The following is a 27210-nucleotide window of genomic DNA, read 5'->3' on the forward strand; positions in this document are numbered from 1 at the left end:
TTATCTTTGCATTAAAACAAAAATATAGAGGCTACAAATAATAAGCTCCTAGCTAGGGGCCACCAATTACAAGTCTGCATTACTTTCAATTTCAAATTTTGCGTATTCCATGATTTTTAACACAACATTTACAGTATGAATGACCTCATTGACCTCTCTTGTGTAAGTTTCCCTTACAGTCCTCAGTTTTGTATTGTTTGTGGCATGAATTCATCAAGTGACCCTGCCATTTTGCAGAATGTTATCTGTCACATGACTTCATGGTCAAGCACAATAACATCCTGCAGCTCCAGCTGCTTGACTGCTTATTGTACGAACAATACACCGTGCGTGCATGTATGAGCAGCAAGCAGTCTAGTCACATTATAATCACATTCTTCAATAAAAAGGACAGTGTCATTGTTTGAATTGACAAGCATTTATTTCAAGCTAAAGTGGCAGAGTAAATATCTACACAGAATTGATAGCACAAGTAGGCACATGTGTAAAGACGATCAAAAATCAACATTGTCTAACATCTTTCAGTCACTGCCCCGAAGACGCAATCCAAAATGGCACAAATGATTAATTGATTGCAAAACGTATTGCACTCTGGAAACTACAGTGGAACCTGCAGAGTCTACAACAATCCCTTCCGGACTTCAGTCACTGTAGTGGTGCCTTGAGATACAAGTGACCCACCCGACTTCAGAGAATTACACATCATCCGTTTAAAACCACATAACATAGCTTTGCCTTAGGAGAGCCCACTTAGCTTCATGCTAACACACAATGCTAAATGTCATAGACATGCTAAAGAATAGCATCGATAGTCGTGGTGTTAGAGCCTTTTAAGCGATGTGAACACAAACAATGCAGCAACACATGTAGACATGCAACATAACAAAACTCAAAAGCATGCATTCTTTATCCTCTGCAAATCCCCCCCCCCCACACCACTATTATTAGGGCCCAACTGATTAATTGGCTGTTCAGTTCAATCAGCCAATATTAGCTCTTTTAAAGTCTCGCAATTAATTTTCTTACAACTTAACACATTCAATCATAAGACATACTGACATCCAAACGGTTCCCCTCCCAAAAATTAACAAACCATCCATTTTCCAAACAGCTTAATTAATCACCAGCCAATCACAGGGCACACATAGACAAACAACCATTTGCACCCACAATCACACATACAAACAATTTGGAGTGGTCAATTGGCCAGCCATGCATGTTCTTTGAATGCGGGAGGAAACCGGAGTTCCCGGATATAAAATAATGTGGCCCCTGGGTTTTGGGTTTGACACCTGTGGCTTTGAAGTTCCACTGTCTATGAAAGTGTTTATATTTGAAATCTTTAAATGTACTTCATATAAATAATAACCACAATACATATATGTTCTACGTATATCTTCTCTCTAAGTATCAGCTGGTAGTCACGGTCCTTATAAAAAATAAAAAATAAAAAATAAAAACTATTGGATCTGAGACACAAGTTATAATTGTAAATGGTTGTAAATTATATGCATGCTACAATCTATGGCAGCACTTTATATCAAAAGTGCCATACTTATCATATTCACATGTACCACAATCATATTTGGTCCCTAAGTAGAAGTGAACAAGTAGTAACTGTAACAAACGGTATACATACCATATAACCTCTGAAACTTTTTTGTTAACTGCATTCAGCAGAGTTCTGTAATGGAGATTGGTGTCTGTGAATAAAGTGCTTGTGTTCTTATGTGTCGTCACGCTTGTTGTAGTAGCCAGAAAAGAATGTGAAAATGCTGATAACCAGACACATCACCAGAAAAACCATCAGCGCCATCCAGAGAAGCCGCTTGCTCCACGAAATCTTTGGGCAAATGCGGCTAACAAGAACCAGGATCTCCTCCATCCTCCTGGGGAGAAGAAAGAAGACATTTACCTGCCTGAGTGTGCATTAGAGGTTACTAGCCACCTTTGATGATAAAACAGTCAGCACAGAATTCAGTCATTAATTTCTCATAAAATTTAGACTAATGCTTATAATGAGTAAATGACTAAGAAGAAATCAAAATTGCTAATATGCTAAAAATAATACAAGTTCTGAGTTGTGCAGGATTATGGTGATGGATATTTACATGCCATTCCAATGTTGAAATTATCATGAGCCATGAGATTGTGTCAGAAATGAAATACGAGTATTTAGTGTCTCATTTACACAGTTTATTTTGGTAATGTAAATGTTGAGTGTTTTGTTCCGTGTGCCATACCGGCTTGCTTTGATTTTCTTTCCGCTTTCTTCATCCCGTATCTTTGATTCCAGCAACTTGTCTGCAGCTTTGTTCTCCTCTTCAGGCTTTTCATCCTGGATTGCTTTGTTTTGCTTTAGTCCTTCTTGGTACCTTCAGTGAAAATATTATACAGTCTCATTTATCAGCAAGTACAAACAGCCCACATAAGTAGAATGTTAGACAAAATGCCTGTTGAGTTAATAGAGGTTTTAAACTGGTGACAGATGGATATGAGGTGCCGTCTGGGCCATAATTCAGGATTAGCTCTCACACATATAACTGAAAAGCTCTTATAAACACCACTGAAATGTTTGCTGCTTATACACACTAGTCAAATGTGTTCATACGTAGTAGTGAAATACGCTCATAAACACCACTGAAATGCTTTTATAAACAGTACTGAAACGTTTTTGCTCACACACACTGGTGAAATCCGTTCATAAATACAACTCAATTGCTCTTATAAACAGTACTGAAATGCATCCAAACATACATGTGAAACATTCTCATAAACATAAGTGAATTGCTCTCATAAACAGTACTCAAATGCATCCACGCATACATGTGAAACGTTCTCACACACATAACTGAATTACGTTCACAAACAGTACTCAAATGCATCCACGCATACATGTGAAACGGTCTCACACACATAACTGAATTACGTTCACAAACAGTACTGAAATTCATCCACGCATACATGTGAAACGTTCTCAAACACATAACTGAATTACGTTCACAAACAGTACTGAAATTCATCCACGCATACATGTGAAACGTTCTCACACACATAACTGAATTACGTTCACAAACAGTACTGAAATTCATCCACGCATACATGTGAAACGTTCTCACACAGATAACTGAATTACGTTCACAAACAGTACTCAAATGCATCCACGCATACATGTGAAACGTTCTCACACACAGAACTGAATTACGTTCACAAACAGTACTGAAATTCATCCACGCATACATGTGAAACGTTCTCGCACACATAACTGAATTACGTTCACAAACAGTACTCAAATGCATCCACGCATACATGTGAAACGGTCTCACACACATAACTGAATTACGTTCACAAACAGTACTCAAATGCATCCACGCATACATGTGAAACGGTGGGGGGGATCCATCGCCTACATCACATGACACCTGACTACCACACAGTTTCCTATTGTAATATTTTTTATTATTATTGTATTATTATTCTAATAAAGAAGTTAGAAAAAGAAAAAAAAAATCTCGATTTCAATCCCAATTACCCACAACTCACCCCAATATTTTACGTCATGGCCACGGACTTAAAATATATCATCAGGTTTAAAGTTACGCAAATGATTAACTTATAAAATTGTGACTGTAGTCATTTGTCAGCACTGAACACCGTGCCTTAGGCATTACTGACACCTAGAGGTCAAAACGGCGCACAGCACATATCGGACATACATATAATTAGACGCAGGACTTCAAATTTCAGAACTAATCTTCTGTTTCTGTCACTCCTTGTTTATTTTAATTTGAATAATGTTGTATTTGGGCCACTGCGTGACTTGATTGTAAAAATATAGTCAGATTATCTAGTCAGCAATAGCCATCAGCTATATATATTTTCTTGTCAGATATATATATTTTCTTGTCAGAAAGCTTTTCAGTAATATGTAAGGAAATTTTAACTAGTATTTATACGAGAATTAATTTCATATAGGCGTCTGAAAGACTTTCAGTTGTGTGAGTAAGCGTGTTTCAGCTGTGTTTATGAGCGTTCTTTTCCATGTGTGTACATGGATTTCAGTAGGTTGTGTGAGAGGAATATATATTAAACGCAGCGGAAGTCATTTCTTTACGTTTTTCCAAGTAAAATACATGGGCTGGCCAAAAAGCATTAAGTAACCCTAACTCAAGCCACAGCGTAACTTGGTGACATGTTATATAGCAAATGCACATAACGATCCATCTATTTGTCATTTACTTATTGATTATTGCCTTACAATAACATTTTGTTAATATGAAAGTTTTTAATTTGAAAATTTTTGTTCCCCCAGTAGGATATGACGTTTCGTTCGGCCAATAGGAAACAGTGTGGTAGTCAGGTGTCATGTGATGTAGGCGATGGATCCCCCCCACCCCGTTTCACATGTATGCGTGGATGCATTTGAGTACTGTTTGTGAACGTAATTCAGTTACAGTATGTGTGTGAGAACGTTTCACATGTATGCGTGGATGAATTTCCAGTACTGTTTGTGAACATAATTCGGTTATGTGTGTGAGAACGTTTCACATGTATGCGTGGATGAATTTCAGTACTGTTTGTGAACGTAATTCAGTTATGTGTGTGAGAACGTTTCACATGTATGCGTGGATGCATTTGAGTACTGTTTGTGAACGGAATTCAGTTATGTGTGTGAGAACGTTTCACATGTATGCGTGGATGAATTTCAGTACTGTTTGTGAACGGAATTCAGTTATGTGTGTGAGAACGTTTCACATGTATGCGTGGATGAATTTCAGTACTGTTTGTGAACGTAATTCAGTTATGTGTGTGAGAACGTTTCACATGTATGCGTGGATGAATTTCAGTACTGTTTGTGAACGTAATTCAGTTATCTGTGTGAGACCGTTTTACATGTATGCATGGATGCATTTGAGTACTGTTTATGAGAGCAATTCAGTTATGTTTATGAGAAAGTTTCACATGTATGTTTGGATGCATTTCAGTACTGTTTACAAGAGCAATTGAGTTGTATTTATGAACGGATTTCACCAGTGTGTGTGAGCAAAAACGTTTCAGTACTGTTTATAAAAGCATTTCAGTGGTGTTTATGAGTGTATTTCACTAGTACGTATGAACACATTTGACTAGTGTGTATAAGCAGCAAACATTTCAGCGGTGTTTATAAGAGCTTTTCAGTTATATGTGTGAGAGCTAATCCTGAATTATGGCCCAGACGGCACCTCATAGATGGACCCTGGAAAATATTTATATTATTTCCTATGTAGAAAAAAAAAACCTCATTAACATTCTGTAAGGACTTGATTACACTATCTAAAATAAAAATGAAAATTAATTACATATTTGATATCTTAGCACTTATACACAATCTTAAAGTGTTGGTTTGTGATGAACGTTCATAATGGCTGTGGTGTGTTTATTTATCACAGAAAGTACATGTGCATAGAAAGAAGGCCTCACCCTTTATTGTACGCCATTTCCTCAATCTTTGCCTTGAGCTCTGCCCTGATTTCCGCTCTGATCTCTTCCAAGTTGACAGCGGGCTTGGCCGGCTCGCCTTCCTGCTCCGACATTCTCTTTCCACTGCATTGTTTTGTATAGGAAAGCACAGTTAGGCCTCAGCTGCATCACGGCAATCATTTTGAGAGTTCATTACGACGTAAACCTGATGAACTGGAACGCAAGCAGTCCAAAGACAAAACGGAGATAATACAAAGGGTCTGATTTACTAAGATCCCAAATCTTTCCCATCTTTAGTGGGTGGCCCGCTCCACACCATAGAGTTGGTGACTTTTTGCAATGGAAAAACTGAGACACTATCAGCTTTTGAGGTTCCACTCATAATAATATTGTACTACATTTGACTAAACCACAAAACATGGTGTGACTGTAGATAAAATAAACATGAGCAATTACATGTAAATGTCTCGTCGATACAATGTTAATTAGCTGAGGTCATATTTATACATATGGTTGAAAGAATACAGGTAACATTACCTCAATGTACATAAATAACCCCCAAATCACATTTAATATCGAGGCACTTACTCATTTACGCACGTATTGTGAATGAATTTAATTTGTGGTCGAAAACAAACGTGTTCCGTTCCCCTTCATCTGGCCAGTAGCGTGGGCCTTAACGTAGGTGGCCAAAACATGCCTAATTAAAATTAAACTGGATGAGTAAACCAACCACCAGAAGTTGATGGAACTGCACACATGGCCTTTTTTTTTAACAGATGTGTTGTATTTAATATCAAAACATGATAATGACGATATCATGGCAATTTTAATATTGCAATATTGAAGTTATCATTACATTCTTACTGCATTGGGATGACTGACTGGGTGTCACTTATGCTTCAAAACACTTTTTTTGTTTTTGTTTTTTTTGGTGTGAACCTTATGTTTATTTTCCATTGGCCATATATCAGCAAAGTTACTGCTGCTATTGCTGAACGCTGCACACTGCACGGATAGAGGCACAACAGATGTAAAAGTGAAACTGCCCTATTTTATTTTTATTTTAGTTTTTATTTTTTAGCTTTATGGAGCTACCGTAAGCTCTGATTGATTTCACCATGGAAAATTACAGAGGGCATTGCAAGTGAAAAATATAGTTTGCAGTCACTTAATTAATATCAGCAAACTGCTCTGGAAAACTCTTGCACCATTTCCACAATGCAAAGACGTAAGGGAATGCAGGGTAGAAAGGAGTTTTGTCATAGGTGATATGGCATGACTCCTTCTTGTGATTGTCTCCAAGCCAGCCCATGGAAGATTGAGAAGCTCCACTTTGCAATAATTTTTTCTGGTATTTCAAAAATTTCTATACATGCAGAAAACTCATCTGAAATGTATTTAGAGAGATTTTTAAAACAACCATAGCTGCATACAAAATGCACCTGACGCATTAATTAAAGATGCAAAATTAGCCACCAAATTACAAGTAAATCAGGCCTATAGAGGGAAAGATGGCGGCAGCCAGTTGTTTTCTGTTGTTTTCTATTGCCCTTCTCTGTCTTTGGCACAACATGCAAGCTTGCACCGTGACCAGGATACAACTGGTGTACTGAGTCTGGACTTGGTCAAAATCTCGTGTTATTTAGATTATGAGCCTGAAGAACAACTTCAGTGACATTTGATGATATTATTCCATTCATTTCCACTTTTCTCAAGCTTTGCTGCACTCAAACACATCCTCTAGGTCACACAAACATGATAAAAGTTCCCACTGCCACATAAAATGCTTTTTCAGCATTTTTGACCCATTGTTTGGAAGACTGACTGGTGACCTCAGGAATTAGCCAATGTTATGTGCACGCCCATGCTGTGTGTATGTGTGTGCGTGTTAACAAAACCTACCACTCTGTTGTCGCCTGTTGTGTCGACTCTGGTGAGGAGTTTCCTTTCACATCACTCGCTTCACTCTGCCAGGATGGGAGTAGTCATAAAATTATTAAAACATCCTGTAATCTAAAGTCGACACACTTTCACATTTCTTGATGGCCATTGCAGATTTTTGTTCATCAAAGTAAACAGCAAGTTTAATCCAGTGGGTTCTCCAGTTGGAGGACCCGTAAAGGGTAATAAAATACACTGAAATAAATAGATTAATAACAGTGTTGTTTTGGATTCATATGTGTCTGTCTGGTTTTGTCTAACTGCTGATTTTCTCTCTTTCTGAAGTGTGGGGCATTGTAAGCTCTGTACTGAGTTACCATGGCATTTACAAAAAGACATATTGTTTGCTTTGTAGCATAATTGCCCGTCCTTTTTAACTTACTGTCACAATGTCAATTAAAAACACCATCATGCTTGCAAAAAATACTTTTTCTTTACATCTGTGTAGATCCTTAGTCATCCTGGTCCGCAAAGGTTGAATGAATCAAGACAAAATGACTTTGTTGAAGTTTTTTTTCTTTCCAAGAACATAAAAAAAAAAAAAAAAGACTAGCTCAATAAATCACTAGCAGGCCAATTACATTCTTTTTAAAATGGACTTGGGGGCTCAAATGAACAAGCCATATGCCTTAACTCAACTCAACTCAACTCAACTCAACTCAACTCAACTCAACTCAACTTTATTTATAAAGCATTTTAAAACAAGCATTGCTGTATACAAAGTGCTGTACATGAAACATGAAACATGGAACATAGATAAGTAAAATAAGCAAAACAAAACATTGTAAGTAAGTATACAAGTTAAAATTTACATCAATAGATTAATAACTTGAAGTAGGTAAGGTAAGGCAAGGCAAGGCAAGTTTATTTGTATAGCACATTTCATACACAAGGCAACTCAATGTGCTTTACACAAGGAAAGTGTGATGGTTCTGTTGTCTCTCTAGCAGTTCCAGAGTGTGGCAGGAGGCGGCGCCAACCTCGCAGGCAGAGGCCTGCTCCCACACCTGAGGCTCATCAGCCTGATGAGCCAACAACCTATTTAACCAGCCCCTCCTTTGGTTCTGTGCCGGAACATTCCCTTGCCATACCTGCTACGTTTGCTTGTCTCCTCCTGCCACACCCTTGTTGTGTTCTAGTCCCTGGTCTCCGGCTTGTAGTGGTTTTTTGTTTCTCGTTCTACCGGTCTATTAAGACGGCTCTTTCTGTTGCTACTTTGGTCCCTAGTGTTTTATGTTGCTACTTTGCGCTTTAGTGTTTCTTCATCCCTGAACAAGGTGATTTTTGGTTGCTACTTTGTTTTCTAGAACTTTTTCCCTGAGCAAGGTGATTTTCTGTTGATACTTTTGTGAACAATAAACTGTGGACTTTGTCTCTCACTCTGCATCCTGGGTCCTGGCCTTGCTTTGCCTCACGGCACATAACAGAATGTTCTGGCCATAATGGACCCAGCAGAGTCAGAGCGCTTAAGGAGTGCGCTTTCGGCACAAGGAGCACTTGTTGGACAACACCAATCAACCCTGCAACAAGTGATGGACCATCTACAGCAACTCACCACCAGTGTGGACCAGCTGAACAAGCAGATGGCAGCCATGAGTCACCAACTGCCGTCGTCCAGCTCCTCTGGTTGCTCGCCCTCTCCATCGGCGGCAACCCCTCCAGCCTCCCAGCCGTCTTCTCCCAGAGAGCCATTTATTCCGATTCCTGCTAGGTATTCTGGAGACTTAGGCACATGTGCTCAGTTTTTGCTACAATGTAGATTAGTGTTTAACCAGCAACCCAGTACTTATGCTACTGCCCAGTCAAAAATCGCTTTCATTATGAGTCTGTTATCAGGACAAGCGGCCGCTTGGGCCTTGGCAATCACAGAACAAGGATCGGCAGTGCTAAATGATTATGAACAGTTTACCGGAGAAATGAAACGCATTTTTGATCACCCGGTGCGAGGCAAGGAAGCAGTTGGCCAGTTGCTGGATCTGCGTCAAGGTAGCCACTCTGTCTCTCAATATGCATTAACTTTCCAGGTTCTGGCAGCCAGTAGCGGATGGGGGGACTCTGAGCTACAAACAATTTTTCAAAAGGGGCTCGCTGGGGAGATAAAAGATGAGTTGGCTTTAAGGGATGAATGTAACTCACTAAATGACCTTATTACATTAGCAACACGGATGGACAATCGGCTCAGGGAGAGACGGCGGGAGAGGAAGATGGACATGGCTCGTCGCTCGTCAACTTTCTCACCATCCAGCTCAACCGTCATGGGGAACTCCACCGCCTCATCTCCGAGCACCGCTCCTGAACTCCATTCCAGCACGACACCTCGCGACGAGCCCATGGAGTTGGGCAGGGCTCGACTCACCCCTGTCGAACGACAGCGACGCATGAGGAGCCGACTGTGCCTGTACTGCGGCCAGGGGGGCCACTTCTTGGCAAGCTGCCCCGAGTTGCCAAAAGCTGGGGCTCACCAGTAGGAAGGGAGGCACTGGTGAGCCGAATATCTTCCCCCTCGTCCTCCCAAATACAGGTACCAGGTATGATTCACACGACACTCTGCTCGTTACCTGTCCAGGTGCTGATAGACTCCGGAGCCGATGACAACTTCATAGACATTGACTATGTTAAAAACAACAATCTTTCCCTGACTCCACTGACCTCCCCCAAGAAAGTTCTTGCAGTCGACGGGAGGCTTCTAGAAAGGGTTACACACAGAACCGCACCCATTAAACTGACACTCTCTAGTAACCATCATGAAGTAATTGAGTTCTATGTGATTTCCTCCCCCCTCAACACCGCAATTCTAGGGATTCCCTGGTTGAAGCTGCATAACCCCCACATAGACTGGTCCACAGGCACAATTCGGAACTGGAGCAACTATTGCCATGCCCACTGTCTAAAGTCAGCCCTACCTGCCAGGGGTCCTAACTCTCCCCACTACTCAAAAGATATTGACCTAAGTAACGTCCCCAGTGAATACCACGATTTAAAGGCAGTTTTCAGAAAGGACTTGGCGTGCTCCCTTCCCCCACATAGACCCTATGACTGTGTTATAGAACTGCTCCCTGGGGCTCCACTCCCAACACACAGACTATACAACTTAACCAAACCCGAACGGGAAGCAATGGAAAAATACATCACCGACTCATTAGCTGCAGGACTTATAAGACCGTCTTCATCTCCATTAGGCGCAGGGTTTTTCTTTGTGGAAAAGAAGGATAAAACTCTGCGTCCTTGCATTGACTACACTGGCTTAAACACCATCACAGTTAAAAACAAGTACCCTCTGCCGCTCCTGGACGCTGCATTCAGCCCTCTCCACAATGCAATGGTGTTCACCAAATTGGACCTCCGAAACGCCTACCACCTGGTAAGGATACGCGACGGCGACGAGTGGAAAACTGCCTTCAATACCCATTTGGGACATTTTGAGTATTTGGTCATGCCCTTTGGGCTCACAAACGCTCCAGCAACATTCCAGTCATTTGTGAATGATGTACTCAGAGACCTGCTCGATAAGAATGTTTTTGCATATCTAGACGATATTCTAATCTTTTCTCGATCACATGAAGAGCATGTGGGGCACGTAAGAGATGTCCTGCGGAGGTTACTAGAAAACAAACTATGTTAAAGTTGAGAAATGTGAATTTCATGTTTCCACTGTTAATTTCCTGGGCTATGTGATAGAAAAGGGGCGGCTCAGGGCCGATCCCTCTAAAATCGAAGCGGTTAAAAATTGGCCTCTGCCTACCAATCGGAAGCAGCTGCAACGTTTCCTTGGGTTCGCTAACTTCTATAGGAGATTTATCCGAAACTATAGTAGTATAGCTGCTCCTCTCACGTGTTTGACCTCAAACAAACTTCGCTTCGTGTGGTCTGCTGATGCTCAATGTGCTTTTAACCGTCTGAAAGAACTCTTTGTTAATGCCCCTGTTCTCGCCCACCCAGATCCCGAGCAGCAGTTTGTGGTAGAGGTGGATGCGTCAGATTCAGGAGTGGGGGCCGTCCTCTCTCAGCGCCTGCCTGCGGATCTAAAACTACACCCCTGTGCTTACTTCTCCCGCCGGCTTTCCCCGGCGGAGCGCAACTATGATGTAGGCAACCGCGAACTCCTGGCAGTGGTCCTAGCCCTCCAAGAATGGCGGCATTGGCTGGAGGGTGCAACTCATCCCTTCATTGTTTGGACGGACCACAAGAACTTGTCCTATCTTCGCACCGCCAAACGACTGAACTCTCGTCAAGCTCGTTGGGCTCTCTTCCTCGGACGCTTCAACTTCACCCTCACCTACCGCCCCGGCTCCCGAAACCTGAAACCTGACGCCCTCTCCCGGCAGTTCGCCTCTGGAGAGGAAGAGAGGGACTCAAGCACGATCCTCTCCCCTGAGTGTGTGGTCGGGGCGATGCGGTGGCGAGTGGAGAAGAAAGTTCAGGAGGCACTTGACAACCAACCAGTTCCAAATGAATGTCCTCCAGGGAAACTGTTCGTGCCACCTGCCGCCAGGACTCCTGTGCTCCTCTGGGGGCATACCTCAAGAATCGCTTGCCACCCTGGGATCCACCGGACACTCTCCCTGATCCAACAGCGCTTCTGGTGGCCAACCATGGCTGCCGATGTTCGAGCTTTTGTTGCGTCATGCTCAGTTTGCGCCCGCAATAAACCTTCTCATCAAGCCCCGGCAGGCCTATTACGCCCCTTGCCCATCCCCTCTCGGCCATGGTCGCATATCGCGGTGGATTTCGTCACGGGACTTCCCCCATCCGAGGGCAATGACACAATCCTTACCATCGTCGACAGATTCTCCAAGTCAGTTCATTATGTCCCCCTCCCAAAACTCCCCACCGCCTTGGAGACTGCTAACCTATTGGTCCAACACGTATTCAGGCTCCACGGAATCCCCACAGACATCGTGTCGGACAGGGGTCCACAATTCACCTCTCAAGTCTGGAAGGCTTTCTGTCGGGCACTGGGGATCTCTCCCAGTCTCTCCTCCGGCTACCACCCCCAAACCAACGGTCAGACGGAGCGTGCAAACCAAGACCTGGAAACAGCTCTGCGCTGCGTAGCCTCACGCCTTCCTGCCTCCTGGTCCGCGCACCTCCCATGGGTGGAATACGCGCATAACACACTGATCAGCACTGCCACAGGCATGTCCCCATTTAAGGTGACCTCGGGCTACCAACCCCCTCTGTTTCCCAGCCAGGAGTCCGAGGTTGCCGTCCCGTCCATCCATGCCCACTTCCGCCGTGCCAGACGAGTCTGGAGGGAGGCTCGAGCAGCGCTGTCCAGGACAGCGGAGCGCAACCGACGCCTGGCTGACCGGAGGAGAACCCCAGCCCCCGACTACCAAGTGGGACAGCGTGTCTGGCTTTCCGCACGTGACCTGCCCCTTCAAGTGGACTCCCGCAAAATGGCTCCACGCTTCATTGGCCCTTTTCCCATTGACAAGATCATCAACCCGAATGCTGTCCGACTTCGGCTCCCGTCATCCCTCAGGATCCACCCCGTTTTCCACGTGTCTCTTCTGAAACCGGTCGTGGATAGCCCCCTCCAGCCACCCGCCCCACCGCCACCTCCTCCCCGGATCGTTGATGGACACCCTGCATACACCGTGAATCGCATCCTTGATGTCCGCAGGCGGGGCAGGGGGTTCCAGTATCTCGTCGACTGGGAGGGGTACGGCCCGGAGGACCGCTCCTGGATCTCACGTGCCCTCATTTTGGACCCGCAACTGCTGCGTGAGTTCTATGCCCGTAACCCTGATAAGCCTGGTCGAACGCCGGGTGGCGTTCCTTAGGGGGGGGGTACTGTGATGGTTCTGTTGTCTCTCTAGCAGTTCCAGAGTGTGGCAGGAGGCGGCGCCAACCTCGCAGGCAGAGGCCTGCTCCCACACCTGAGGCTCATCAGCCTGATGAGCCAACAACCTATTTAACCAGCCCCTCCTTTGGTTCTGTGCCGGAACATTCCCTTGCCATACCTGCTACGTTTGCTTGTCTCCTCCTGCCACACCCTTGTTGTGTTCTAGTCCCTGGTCTCCGGCTTGTAGTGGTTTTTTGTTTCTCGTTCTACCGGTCTATTAAGACGGCTCTTTCTGTTGCTACTTTGGTCCCTAGTGTTTTATGTTGCTACTTTGCGCTTTAGTGTTTCTTCATCCCTGAACAAGGTGATTTTTGGTTGCTACTTTGTTTTATAGAACTTTTTCCCTGAGCAAGGTGATTTTCTGTTGATACTTTTGTGAACAATAAACTGTGGACTTTGTCTCTCACTCTGCATCCTGGGTCCTGGCCTTGCTTTGCCTCACGGCACATAACAGAAAGACAACACATAAGCATCAAGAAACAGTAGTTAACATTCAGAGGAAGAAAAATAAATGAAAATAGGTTACAAAATTTACTAAAAATAACATACAATAACAATCTTAAAACATTATTCAACAAACTTTAAAACATTTAAAATAATAATAAACACTTAATTAAAGCTGTTAAAAGTCCCTAATCAAAGGTATAAGAAAAAAGCAAAGTTTTTAACCTGGATTTAAAAGCATTTACACTCGGGGCTGACTTCACTTCTGTTGGTAGCCTGTTCCATCTGTGTGCAGCATAATAGCTAAATGCAGCTTCACCATGTTTGCTTCGAACTCTGGGTTCCACTAGTTGACCCAAGTCTGTAGATCTCAGAGCCCTGCTGGGTTTGTACTCAATCAGCATTTTTTGGATATATTCAGGACCCAAACCATTTAGTGATTTATAGACGAGTAGCAGAACTTTAAAATCGATTCTACAGCTGACTGGGAGCCAGTGTAAATCCTTAAGTACTGGATTAATATGTTCTGATCTCTTTGTTTTGGTCAGAACTCGAGCTGCAGCGTTCTGAATGAGCTGCAATTGTCTCATGTTCTTTTGAGAGAGTCCAGTCAGAAGACCGTTACAGTAATCGAGTCTGCTGGAGATAAAAGCATGGATAAGCTTCTCTTGGTCTGCTTGAAGCATGCAGTCCTTCAGTCTGGATATGTTTTTCAGCTGGTAAAAGGCTGTTTTAGTGATGAATTTAATGATTGCTGAAGGTCAGGTCTGAGTCTATTAGGACCCCAAGATTTCGAACTTGGTCTTTAGTTTCTAAAGACAGTGACTCAAGCTGTTTTTTAACAGCAATCCTCTTTTCTTTATTGCCAAAAACAATGAGCTCCGTTTTGTTTTCGTTCAGCTGAAGGAAATTTTGGTTCAGTTGTTAATTTGCTCTAGAGAATGACACAATACGTTAATAGAATTGGTGTCATTTGGGGACATTGATAAATACAGTTGTGTGTCATCTGCATAACTATGATCAACAATGGCGTTCTGAAGCATTTGACCCAAAGGTAACATATACAGACTGAACAACAGGGGTCCAAGGACTGACCCTTGGGGGACCCCACATGCCTTTCGATCAGATTCAAAATTTCCAATAGTCACAAAGTAACTCCTTTCCTCCAAATAGGACCTGAACCATTTAAGGACTGTTCCATTTAACCCCACCCAAGTTTCCAGCCTGTCTAACAGTATATTAAGATCAATCGTGTCAAATGCTGCACTGAGGTACAACAAGACGAGCACTGATACCTTCCCTGCATCAGTGCTCAATCTTATATCGTTCAGTACTTTAATCAGAGCTGTTTCTGTACTGTGATGAGGTCGGGAAAACCTGACTGGAATTTACTTTAATTCCAAAAGTCCGTTTAAGCTCAAGAAATTGCTGAGTTGATTAAAAACCACTTTTTCAACTATTGTAGTTATGAAGGGAAGGTTTGAGATTGGTCTATAATTTGCTAGCAGGGAGACATCCAGTGTTAGCTTTTTTAAAATGGGCTTGACGGCGGCTACTTTCAGAGATTTAGGAAGCTTTAGTGAACAGATTTCACAATGGTTTTGAAAAAGCCAGATTGTATTGAGTCAAGACAGCTCGTGGAAGCTCAATTGCTGAACCAAGTCTACTACAGTATTTTGATCCACTGAGTCAAATTCTGTCATGGTAATTAAATTATTGCTAGGTGATGTTAAGTGCTGCATCATTCTGTTATTTTGCTGGTTTGTAACAATGTTTGACCTGATGGCTTGTACTTTTTCACTAAAGTAGCAGGCAAATTCATTGCATTTATCTGTTGAGAGGAGTTCTGGCGCTGTTTGATTTGGGGGATTTGTGAGTGTGTCAACCACGGCAAATAGAGTGCGTGTATTGTTGAGGTTCCTACTAATAATTTCAGAAAAGTGTTGTGTCTAGCTATTACTAACTCTTGGTTAAAATGACAAAGACATTGTCTGTACAGGTCAAAATGAACTTGGAGTTTAGTTTTTCTCCACTTTCGCTCGGCTTTTCTGCATGTAAGTAAGGTAAGTGAATGAATGAATAAATAAATATATAAACAAACATCAAATTCATAACACAAAATATAGCAGACACCACAAAGCACCAAAACAATGTTAAGTCTCTTTTAAGAAGTGTTTTAAAAGCACAACAAGGGAATGTCGTGTGTTGCGGCCTTGCTGGCAAAACAATAGTAGTATGACACGAATCCCATTTGGTTGAGATCAGGAAAGGAAAGACTCACCAAGGCAGGAAGCGCTGCGCCAGGCGTGGAAACTGTTGGAGCGTTGGGGGCGGCAGTGGGTGGCATCTGACACGGTATGTTCAGCAAGTTAAACTTGGGCACCACAGCAACACTCACCCTGCGTCTGGGCAACGCCTAAGCAATAGATGACATCACCTTGTCAATGTTATGTGCAAAAAGTTTGAGAATATTGTACCGGGATAGTTGCCCACCTTTCCGAGAGTCAGTGACATGGATCTTGAAGCCCGAGAAACTCCGTCATCTTGATTAAGAAACGTCGAGCGTTACATTTGGAAACACTTTTAACACTGTTACTGGATTTTAGAATTGCAATGAAAGAAAATGTCTGGAATACAGTAACATGGACTACCATGTTAACAGATTTAGCCTTACCTCCAGTTTCTACGGAGCCTCCATAACAGCGATTGGAGTTCTGGTTGGCTAGCTTTTTAAACTCCGTCAGCTCAGCGTGGTCTTTCTCATACGTCCTCTTGAGGTTTTCAACATATTGCATCATGACCTCGGTAGCCTTGCTCATGCGTTTTTCCTGTGGTCAAAAATAGGACAAATGTTCATTTTTGGCTACTCTACCCATTTCTGATCTACCTTCTGTAGAACGAATTAGGGATGTTCGATAGCACTTATTTTCAGACCGATACCGATACTCAGACCCTCAGTACTCAACGATACCGATACCAACTGCCGATACCAGTAGTACATTTTGACAAATAAAAAAATCATTAAAAGATATTTTTAAACAAATATATTTCCTTTAAAGCACAGTCACTCTTCAATAGTCTTAACGCTCAAAATAAAACACAAAAATGGTCTTTTAGTTTAAGATTCACAATTTTGAAGTATTTCCAAACCGGTGAAGTTTTGGTGAAAAACTGCTGCAAGCTAGCGCCAGTTACAGGCAAGGAGGACTCACTTAACGTCTTCCCCCCTCCATCGGTCACTTGTACTTGTCTGCGTCACGAGTACTCGAGTACTTGAAAAAAGGCTGGTATCGGCCCGATACCGATACCTGGTATCGGTACTCGTCCATCCCTAGAACGACTGAAAGCTGTGTGCAAAAAAGTACAACAACATAAAATCTAACCATTGAGGTTTTGGTTTTCAGTAGACGACACCCAGACTTGCTTCTAGATGACCCCAGGATATTTAGAGGGAAAATAAACTACTTGGAACATCAAGGATGATAAACTTCCCTTATAGATTCCCATGAATAATTGTGCAGCTGTACAAAATCACTGGAAATAAATTCACTTCGAAGTTTAAATAGCATAAATAGCAACAGCAAATGTTTGCTTTGGCCGCACGAATGTCTGCCCATGTCATATCAAATTAAATCCTTCATCATCAAACATACCATAACCATGCCAAAAAGCACATTTCTCAAAATATGAGTCTAAGAGACGGACACTTCATTAGGTACACCTGTGGAAGATACAAATACTGCCTTTATAAAGCTAATACTGCAGTAGTAATTTAACAATGTTATTGAGAGTGCAGAACTATTCTGTGTGTCAATAAAACAGAGCTTTTTTTTTTTTTGATAAATCGTCATATTGGATCATGTAGGTGTACCAAATGTTTCGACCAGTGAGTGTGCAGTCGACAAATGTTAATGTGACTGTACCTGTCGAACCGCTCCAACTATCTCGGATCTGCTGGAGAGGCGAGTGGCCAGCCGATGCAGCACTGCCAACGTCTCTATGAGACGCTGGTAGGCCTCACGCTGCTCCAGGTTCTGCCACTGTGGGGCAGTCATCTGAAAGTAAAACAAGAAAAAAATAAAAATGTTCTTCTTTTAGGAAAACTGTACAGTATAAATGTGGCAAATGTACTCGCACACTGTGCTTAAGTAGAACTCCAAATATGGGTTTAAATACTGCAGAAGTACTGATTCAACTCTTGTACTTCAGGAAAAGTAAACAAAAAAGTACAGATTTGGAAATGTACTTAAGTTGGTCTTTCTCTGACAAATCATACTACTTATATTTGTTGTGGACGGATGGGGGCGCAAATGTAAAAATGATTCTTTTGTCAATTTGATTTATTTTTTGTCAGTACACCTATTATTAACTTGTCACATTTTTTTTTTTGGGGGGGGGGTTATATATATATCTATTTTTTTATTTTTTAGACACCTAAAATTCTACTTAAGCACAGCACAAAGCAACTGTAGCCACCACTGATATTAGAGTCTACAGTAGAATTTTTACACTGACAGGATAAATGTTTATAGTGGAAATATGTTCAGCAAACACGATGGATTATTGTTTTTTTGTTTTGTTTTTTAATGACTAACCTTCAGCGCGCCTTTGAATTCTTCAAGTTCTTTCTGTGTATCTTCCTCAGTCAGGTTCCTCTCCCTCTCTGCCTGTTTGAGGCGGGTCTCCAGGGTGTAGTTGTCATTACGAAAGGCCAATGACAGCTGGACAAACGCATTCTGAAGGGAGGAAGTGACAGCAATTGAACTCAGAGTGTTGCATTATGTTTCACATGAAGCACTGATAAGGTGGAAACAAAGGAAGTCAGGGCATGTTGAGTGTTATTGTTTACTGTGAGTATTAAATGTTAATGTTAACATGTATGGCGGTCGAGCAGCTCGAGGGACTCGCTGTGATTCTGACTTTTCACCTTGGGCTGTGAAACCTTCAAAGCCAGGCTGCACATTATCCAACAAATTACAGTCATGGTTGGGAGGAAACATATGACCTCCGACAGTTCTGATGCACAAACAGCCCTGCAGGACCAACCAGACGGGTCGCTGCCCGAGCCAGACAACGTCACTAATGTTTTGTAACTTCGCCACAGGAAATCACCCCAAGTCTCTTCTGGCTGATTGTGGCGACAAAATCACTTTCCTGTTGACAAAAAATACCGCCACATCCAGGCAGCTGTGTTTGTGGCTGTAATTTATACTATGGTAACAAAACAAGGTAATTTCTGAGATGTATATGGCAAAAGCACTGTGGAAAAAATAAAATCACCTTTTTATGGCCCAATATAGACTCATGTTTACTGTACATGAAACTACTGTTTGAAAGTGCAAATGTAATATTGGAACTTTTATTGGCAAAGATATTGTCAAAAAGTAATCAGTGTGTAATTTCAGGTTTGACGAAACTTGAGCATTTGACAGCTAAGGTTTTTCAGTTTTTGTTAGAATATCATTAAGGTTAGCTACACATTCCCTTGCTCAAGGCTCACCAACTGACATTGGAGCAGCGTTGCAAAATTCTCACCTGCCAAGATGTTTTTCAGTCCAGGACTGCAGTTCAGAACTACTCAAACACATAGTAGGATTTACACTCTCTATGTTCAAAGGCTTGCAAAAGGAAGATTAACCGGACGTTGGTAAGGGAAGTTTTACTACTCTCCTAGGTTTCTGCTGAATCGAGCTCTTGCTGATGCTGAGTTCCAGTGCGCTGTATGGCTGTCAAACAACACATCCGGTTTGGAGAAAACTGCTGTGGCTTGCGTAAAATCACACTACACATTGGAGCACTTTGACAAGCATAAAGCTTCCCAAACCAACTCTGAAATGCAGTCCGGGACAGAAATACTTCATGGCAGGGAGCAATTTTGCAACTTTGCCACACTGTCACTTGAGGAGCCAAGGCAAGGGAATGATATGCTTACAAAAAATGCAAAGTGAAGATGTTAAATTCTGATGGCCTCACATCTGTCCGAATGATAAAATAAGAAAAAGGAAGTGCACAGTACATTTTGGAACAAACTGTATTATTACTTAGTAGCTTAAGCAGTATAAATGTTGAGTGATCATATTGACTATATGTACAAATAATGAGAAGTTTAAAACCAAATTCAGAACCTTGTAAATTGCATGACTGGTTTGACATGTGGCTAAACTTGACAATGTCATTTTACTAATTTGCAGAAAAGTACTATATAAAAATAACTTGACTAAAAATGAAAAGAAAAAAAAGAAGAACATTTGAGGGATTCCTCTTGGGCTCATGTTCCAAACATCAGTCTTATTTCATTCAATAGGGAGTTTGTGGTTTTCAAACTATTACCAATAATGTGAATGCTGGCTCACTTCAGCCTTCCCACCCCCTCCCTCTTCCCCCCAATCCGGCCAATCATAGTCACTGACCCAATCACAGCCCTCACTAATGCGAACACACTTTGAGACGTGCATAGTAAACAAGGCTACATGCTACATTGCTAGCATGACTTTTCATGATGGAAAATTGTTTGAGTAAATGCATCACTCTTTTTAAGTAAATTATGTTGTAAACCTGGAAAGATTACAAACCTCAACTTCTTTTTCACTGAGTGGAGGTGGACTGGAATGAAATGAAATGAGAGGAAATGAAATGGTTAGGTATGTTGTACAGATTCAGGTAGAGGTACATTCAAAACATCACACACACCAGCCAGGAAGGCCGCGATGAAGTTTGAGTTTTCTCAGCATGACATCGGAGATGTTTGGCATGGCGTCCGATTTGGTCTCTTCGCTGCTCGGTGAGGAGTTTGGAGAGCAAGCAGGTCCTGCATATGGAAAGCTGTCTTAACATTTATTTGTTCTCCTTGGAAACAGCTTAAGGTCCATGTTCTTCACTCGTATGCTCTTTGTTTTCACGTGTAGCGATTTTGTTACCATCGGTAAACTGCTGATGATGTAAAACTACGGATGAGTTAAAGCTAGTAAATTGGTTTCCATTTTGTCAGCATAGCTGTGGTTAAAAATATTGCTAAAATAAGAGTAATTTTATTCCAAAACTCCAAAGCAATTTTCCATTGTCACCACAGAAAGTCACACACACTTTTCAAGACTGTTACATTAAATTTACTTCAATTTCAGGACACAAAACTCTAAAATGGCAACCAGCTTCAGCCCGCCTTCATCCAATCTTTAACCCAATCTTGGGTAAAAGTAACCCCAACTCCTCAAAATCTATAGCTGCCAATTAAGTGGGTTAGGAAAACAAAACAATCCAGCATTTTTTTAGTGTATAGAAGAGTGTACTAGCACATGAAAGTTCATGGACCTTAAGCTGGATATTGAATAAATGTTTAGCGTGGACTCTATTCGTCAGCCCTATGGGGTGAATTAGTGTAGATCATACTTTGATGATCATAAATTCACTCCAATTTATGCACTACCACCATCCTTTTACACAGGCGTTCTGTGTGTTTAAACAATCACATCATTGTCTAAGGAAACCTGAAAAGAACATCTGCTCACTAAAGGAAAAACACCATCATCATCATGAGATTTTCCCAGCGATTCAGGAAGTGCACACCCTCGAAGACATTCACCTTTTTCCTGTTCAGCGGCTTCACTCAAGTCCGGTAACTTGGAGCCGACCATGGTTTGGTTACGCATCAGCTTGTGCTCCTGTATACGCACCACACAGACATGCAAAGACACGCAAACTTTACACATTTACGGGTAAAAATGAGCTCGCACTTCAAGTACATGAAATTGCAAGAGCAGTGTTTTACCTCTCTAAATTTGGACAGTTTGGGTGCAGGGAGCTCTTTGAGCCCCGAAGATTTAAAAATACCATCCCGGGCTTTCTCCGAGCTTGTGTCTTCTGCTCCATTTCTGGAGTTAATGCCCCCAATGGCATCCCAGGAAACAGCCCTCATTAGTGGTGGAAAGGCACCAATGGTCTTGATTTCAGCTGTACAGGGGGCCTGTTGCGTTGGCGGTCGAGGGACTGGCTTGGCGACCCCTGTGGCCGGGGCCTGGTTGGAATTTCGTCCTCCATCGTCACTTTTATTGCCTCCTAGGGGACTTTTGGCTTCACAGTTCTCCTTCGGAATGGCAAAACGGGGAGTGAGGGTCCCAGAAGACACTTTCCTTTTCTCTGTGGGCTTCCGGTCCACTGTTAGTCTGCTTCCCTGAGTGAGGCCATGACATTTCAGTGAATTCAAGTACCACTGTTGTGTTTAAATGCTGAGTTGTTGTGTTTAAATGCTGAGCTAGAGAACCACACACATCATTCATCATTCATTTGGTGCGGCATAATACAGTGGTGCCTTAAAGCTTTCCCCATTGAAATGAATGGAATTGCCATTAATCTGTGCTAAATTGTAATTAATCTTTCAACCCCAAAAAACTACAAAAAAAAATGTTATAGCGTTATTTATTGTATTTTATTTGATTTATTTTTTTGTATTGCGCTAAAACAGTCAAAGCACAATTAAACAAAACATTTTTTTATGCATCATAAATGAATTGTAACTACTGTATACTGCTCCTGGTGTGGACACCTTGACCACCTGGGGGCAGTATAATACAAATACTGTATATAGATACACACAAAGTTGAGGGTCACAACTGCTTAGTAAGCTAAGCTAATACTATATATACACTATAATATATTATTATTATTGTATTACATTTGTTTATAACAGGACGACACTGATGCCCCATCTATGGTGTTTTGCATCGTTTGTTAGCATTAAACTAACCAAACTTTCCCAAGATAAAGCTATGTGGTTGTTTTCACTCTTTAAATGCAAAAGGCCAAGTGTGATTATCTTTATTTTACGTGTAGTTTGTCAGTAAAACTCAAGTGGGAGAGACGTTTTTCTTTTTTTTAAATTGTTCACTATCTGCCTAAGTACTTCTCATTGTGAAATGATTTGAGTCTCATTTCTTAAATGTTTGCTCGGAAGCCAAAGCAAAAAATCTGCCAAACGACAGCTTGTATCTTGAAAAATCTGTAAATTGGGTCACTTGTATCTCAAGACACCACTGTATTTGGTTTGAGCAATGGGGAAATAAACGGAAACCTGACCTCCACATCCTTTTGTCCCCTCACTGAGGCAATGTCCAGATGCTACAGAAGAGGGCGACACAGACAATGACTTTACAAGCAGCAAAGTATACAGAATTTGTTCCTTTTCCTTTTATTATTTTTTTGAACATATAAACAGATGAACAGCAGAAATAAAACAGAAAACAACAACAATCAAAAGAGAAGAAAATCCCAATAAAATAATCATTCAATCAATCATAACTTACATGTTCAAAAGGGAGTAGGAAGAAGTTAAAAACTTATCTAGTCCTACCCCTTTTACTCAATATATTTAAACTTATTTCATTATTAATACAATTTTAATTTACTAATTATTAAAAAAAAAATAAAAAAAAATAATAATAATAAATGATATATATATCCATCCATCCATCCATCCATTTTCTTGACCGCTTATTCCTCACAAGGGTCGCGGGGGCTGCTGGCGCCTATCTCAGCTGGCTCTGGGCAGTAGGCGGGGGACACCCTGGACTGGTTGCCAACCAATCGCAGGGCACACAGAGACGAACAACCATCCACACTCACACGCACACCTAGGGACAATTCGGAGCGCCCAATTAACCTGCCATGCATGTCTTTGGAATGTGGGAGGAGACCGGAGTACCCGGAGAAGACCCACGCGGGCACGGGGAGAACATGCAAACTCCACCCAGGAGGGTCCGAGCCTGGACTCGAACCGGAGACCTCAGAACTGGGAAGCGGACGTGCTAACCACTCGACTACCGTGCCGCTGATATATATAATCCAAGTTATATATATATATATACATATATACATACATACACACATATATATATATATACATATACACATATACATACATACATATACACACATATACACAAGTGCACTTAACATATTCACATTTACCAAAACCATATATACATAAATTTACTAAACATATACCATAATACCTATCTAGATTTGTTGACCTACTGTACCTTCTAACACAAAGAGAAAATCAAAATACAGCTTTGGGATTCATTGGTGAGATGTAAAGACAGGAAAAATAACAGAATTTATATGAATTTCTTTACCTGACTAATCAACTGTGGACTGCAAGTCACCTCTGGGCCTCCCGCAACTGGACCAAGAGAAAAGCAACATAAATTGATAATAGGAATATCACTTTTATTCTGTAGTTTTGTCTGATTTTTCATGCATTAATTGCACTATTAGCTGTATCTTGAAAAAAAAAAAAAACTGTATAGGAAAAACCCTGGATTGACAGTTTCAAGGCTAATATTTTTCACTGCTAATCAATTGCCAGTTTAAGGCCCCTGCCTGGACATGAGATTATATTACATTTTACATTGACCACATTTGATTAGACCAGGGATTAGCAACCTTTGCTGCCTTAAGAGCCATTTTAGGCCAAATAAATAACCAAAAGTGTGTCTGGAGCCGCAAAACATTTCAAGATGTTAGGGTTCGTCTAATCTACTGCGGGCCCAAAAATTAATTACCACAACATAAAAATATGCAGCATCCAATACTTTGACATTCATTTTTTTCTACTTTTCGTTTTTGGATTTGTGTGTAATTTTTCATATTTTTAGACTTTTCTACCTGTTACAATTTCTGACATTTTTGGCAATTTTATGGACATATTCCGATCATTTTCTGCTTCTCTTCTTCCTTTTTTTTGGGCTATTTTTGGATATTTTTTTTGCCAGCAAATTTATGACATTTTTGACAATTTTGTAGACATTTTATGGTCATTTTTGGGATTTTTTGTCTTTTTCTTTGGACATTTTAGAGTTACTTTTTAATTTTTTTTCTGCCTTTTTCTTTATAATAAATAAAAAAAACATTTTCTGACTTTTTTAGAAATTCCAAAAATATTTTATGGTATTTTTTTCTGACTTTTTTTTGGGGGGGACATTTTAGGTTACTTTTTGAACATTTTCTTTTCTGCCTTTTTTATTCTATTCTCTGACTTTTTTGGGGGGGAAATTTCATGGATTATGTTATGGTAATTTTCTGCTTTTCATCTTCCTTTTGAAAATTTTTAGGTAACAAAAATTATTTTTTTCATCTTTTTCTAAAGACTTAAACATTTGGACTGACATTTTTTTGAATATTCTTCTTTTTTTTTTTTATCTAAGTCATTCAAGGCAGTCACGAATATTTTATCTAAAGAATAAAAACAAATATGTATACAAAAAATATAATTCCTACTATTTTATTTTTTTTAAAGAGATTCACAGGGGACACAGGAGAGGGATTAAAGAGCCACATGTGGCTCCAGAGCCGCAGGTTGCAGACCCCTGGATTAGACTATAACTGAACACAGAGTACAGATAGTGTAGAAGTATTACCACTGTACTATGACGAACAGTGTGTGTCACCTGTGGTAGAGTCGGAAAGGCTGCTGGTAGAACGGCGGCCCCGTCGCATCAGGAAGCGGTCGCTGACCTTTTTGGCTTGTTCCAGCAGCTCCAGATTCTTCTGACGATCCTCCTCGGACAGCTGCATCTCCGGCAGCTTGTCCTTCACCAGGTCGATCACATGACCTGCGCTGTCTACAGAAAGACATGCATATAGTTAAGTACAGAAGCATGCAAACAATTTTTATCCAAGTATAAATATGTTTGTTATGTCACTTCTTAGCCCTGGAAAATGCATGTGTTCTGTATCATGAATGTCTACATTCACTGTAAAGATGTAACTGTCCAATACTTGAATGTGAATTACTATAATGTCTGCGTGTTTTACCGACTGTGGTGATGGATCCTGCAGAAGAGTTTCTGGCCAGACGAGTTCTAGGACTGTGTGGCCTACGGAAAAGCACACAAATTATTAAAACTCTTGGATAGATGCTGCTATCAGACCAATACTTTCATACTTATGCTATTGAGGACAGAAGTCTATCCCCGATGACTTTTGGTGAAAGACAAGGCAGACTGATTGCCAGTTAATCAGGGCACATGCAGACACAGTCAAATGTTCACTCTCACAATGACAATACAATGGAGCCATACTTTGACTGTGCTCACCTGGCCTGCTCTAGAGGACATCCATCTTGCTGGACAATGGAGGCCTGCTGTGGGTAGATAATAGTGGGGCCCGTCATGACAACAGCTCCGCTCTCAGCAGGTGCACACTGTACAAAAAAACACCACAAAGGCAACATGTGGGAAAAATAAAAAAGCTCATCGTGACAAAGTCATCCAGTATTTATTTTACTTGATTATGCAGTGAATGAAGAACATTACCATTACTGTGGAAAAATAACACACTTTGGGAATGTGGAGAATTTTGCTGAAAATCAGTGAAATGTAAAATAATAGTGAAGTTTATCAATTTTGACATTTTACATTAATAAATCTGTGATAAGAATTGTGTGGATAAGAAAATTATTCTGGGTGTCCTAAATCTTTGCAACGTGAGACCTGATGTGTTTCAGGTTCGTTCATCATAGTAAGGATCATAAATATTTGTTAGGGTCTGGGTTTTAGTTTGGGTTTTTCTTAGTAATGTTTTCCTTGTGTTCTGTCAATGTCTTATGTCCACCAGTGCTCGTTTTCCCATTCCCTTGTGTTTGTCCAATCAGCTCCCCAAGCCACTTGTGTCCTGTCCAGGTGTCTCTTGTTATCTCGTTAGTATGTGTATTTAGTTCCCTGCTTTCGTTCAGTCCTGGTCGAGTCTTTGTTGTTGTTGTCCTGTTGTCGCCACAGCTTGTTTCCCTGAGCCTCTGAGTCCTGCCCGTTTAGGTTACATCTAGTAAGTTTAGTTCCAAGCTTTAATTTGCTCTTTGTATGTTCTTTTGCACTTTGTTTGTTTATGCGTTAAATTAAAACATGTTTAAGAGCACCCCTGCCACGCCTTTCTTTGCCTCCCTCCACTTGGGTCCACAATCTCCCGCAAACCCTAACAATATTTGGTTTCTTGTTTTTTTTTTTTTTTCAGTATTACACTAGTACACTGCTACATTTTCCCTTTGGATTTGAATGAAAGAACTGGTGGTGATGCCAAAAGACAGATTGCAGAAACATTATGTGCAGACTGTAAATACAGCAGATACATTTTTGCATATGAGCAAGAGCCCTGAAGGTTAAATTGTGTACTAATTTCTGGGTAATTGTGCGTAATAATAGGCATAATATATGTTTATGTATAGGATTAATTAAGTCTAAACCTCAACCAGTCTAAACGGCTATAAACGTGATGCTTATACTGTACAATAATAACAGTGAATTTCCCAGAGAGAGCCATCCCAAAGGGATCAATAAAGTCTAAGTCTAACCACAATCTAACATGTCAAAAGAGACAATGAATTTCCATTTAAAATTTAAATAATGATAGTTTCTTGTTCTGTTGGAATGTGGCCCGCTCCACACAACTCCACTAGGTTTTGTGGAAATTAAACTTTTTTTTTTAGTTATGATGGCAACAAACAAAAAACCCTATGGCTAAGCATC

The 27210-nt window shown here is 41.1% G+C and overlaps 1 protein-coding gene across 3 annotated transcripts in view; it reads right to left on the reverse strand.

Moving 5' to 3' along the window:
- Window positions 1–335: 335 nt before the first annotated feature.
- The window catches only part of LOC144017142 (uncharacterized), a 39185-nt gene continuing 12310 nt past the window's right edge, over window positions 336–27210 (reverse strand). For all 3 annotated transcript variants that reach the window (XM_077518426.1, XM_077518427.1, XM_077518425.1), the window contains exons 16-33: window positions 25786–25892; window positions 25505–25566; window positions 25138–25311; window positions 23824–23870; window positions 22766–22807; window positions 21462–21863; window positions 21276–21354; window positions 20387–20504; window positions 20269–20299; window positions 18292–18432; window positions 17620–17751; window positions 16371–16524; window positions 16190–16239; window positions 15978–16112; window positions 7366–7430; window positions 5461–5583; window positions 2244–2375; window positions 336–1889 (exon numbers count right to left, since the gene is read on the reverse strand). In XM_077518426.1, the coding sequence (XP_077374552.1) occupies window positions 1727–1889; window positions 2244–2375; window positions 5461–5583; window positions 7366–7430; window positions 15978–16112; window positions 16190–16239; window positions 16371–16524; window positions 17620–17751; window positions 18292–18432; window positions 20269–20299; window positions 20387–20504; window positions 21276–21354; window positions 21462–21863; window positions 22766–22807; window positions 23824–23870; window positions 25138–25311; window positions 25505–25566; window positions 25786–25892 (2157 nt within the window). In that variant the 3' untranslated portion in view covers window positions 336–1726. The remainder of the gene's footprint in view (window positions 1890–2243; window positions 2376–5460; window positions 5584–7365; window positions 7431–15977; window positions 16113–16189; window positions 16240–16370; window positions 16525–17619; window positions 17752–18291; window positions 18433–20268; window positions 20300–20386; window positions 20505–21275; window positions 21355–21461; window positions 21864–22765; window positions 22808–23823; window positions 23871–25137; window positions 25312–25504; window positions 25567–25785; window positions 25893–27210) is intronic.

This window comes from Festucalex cinctus, chromosome 4 (assembly GCF_051991245.1).
Source record: "Festucalex cinctus isolate MCC-2025b chromosome 4, RoL_Fcin_1.0, whole genome shotgun sequence".
Classification (NCBI taxonomy): Eukaryota; Metazoa; Chordata; class Actinopteri; order Syngnathiformes; family Syngnathidae; genus Festucalex; species Festucalex cinctus.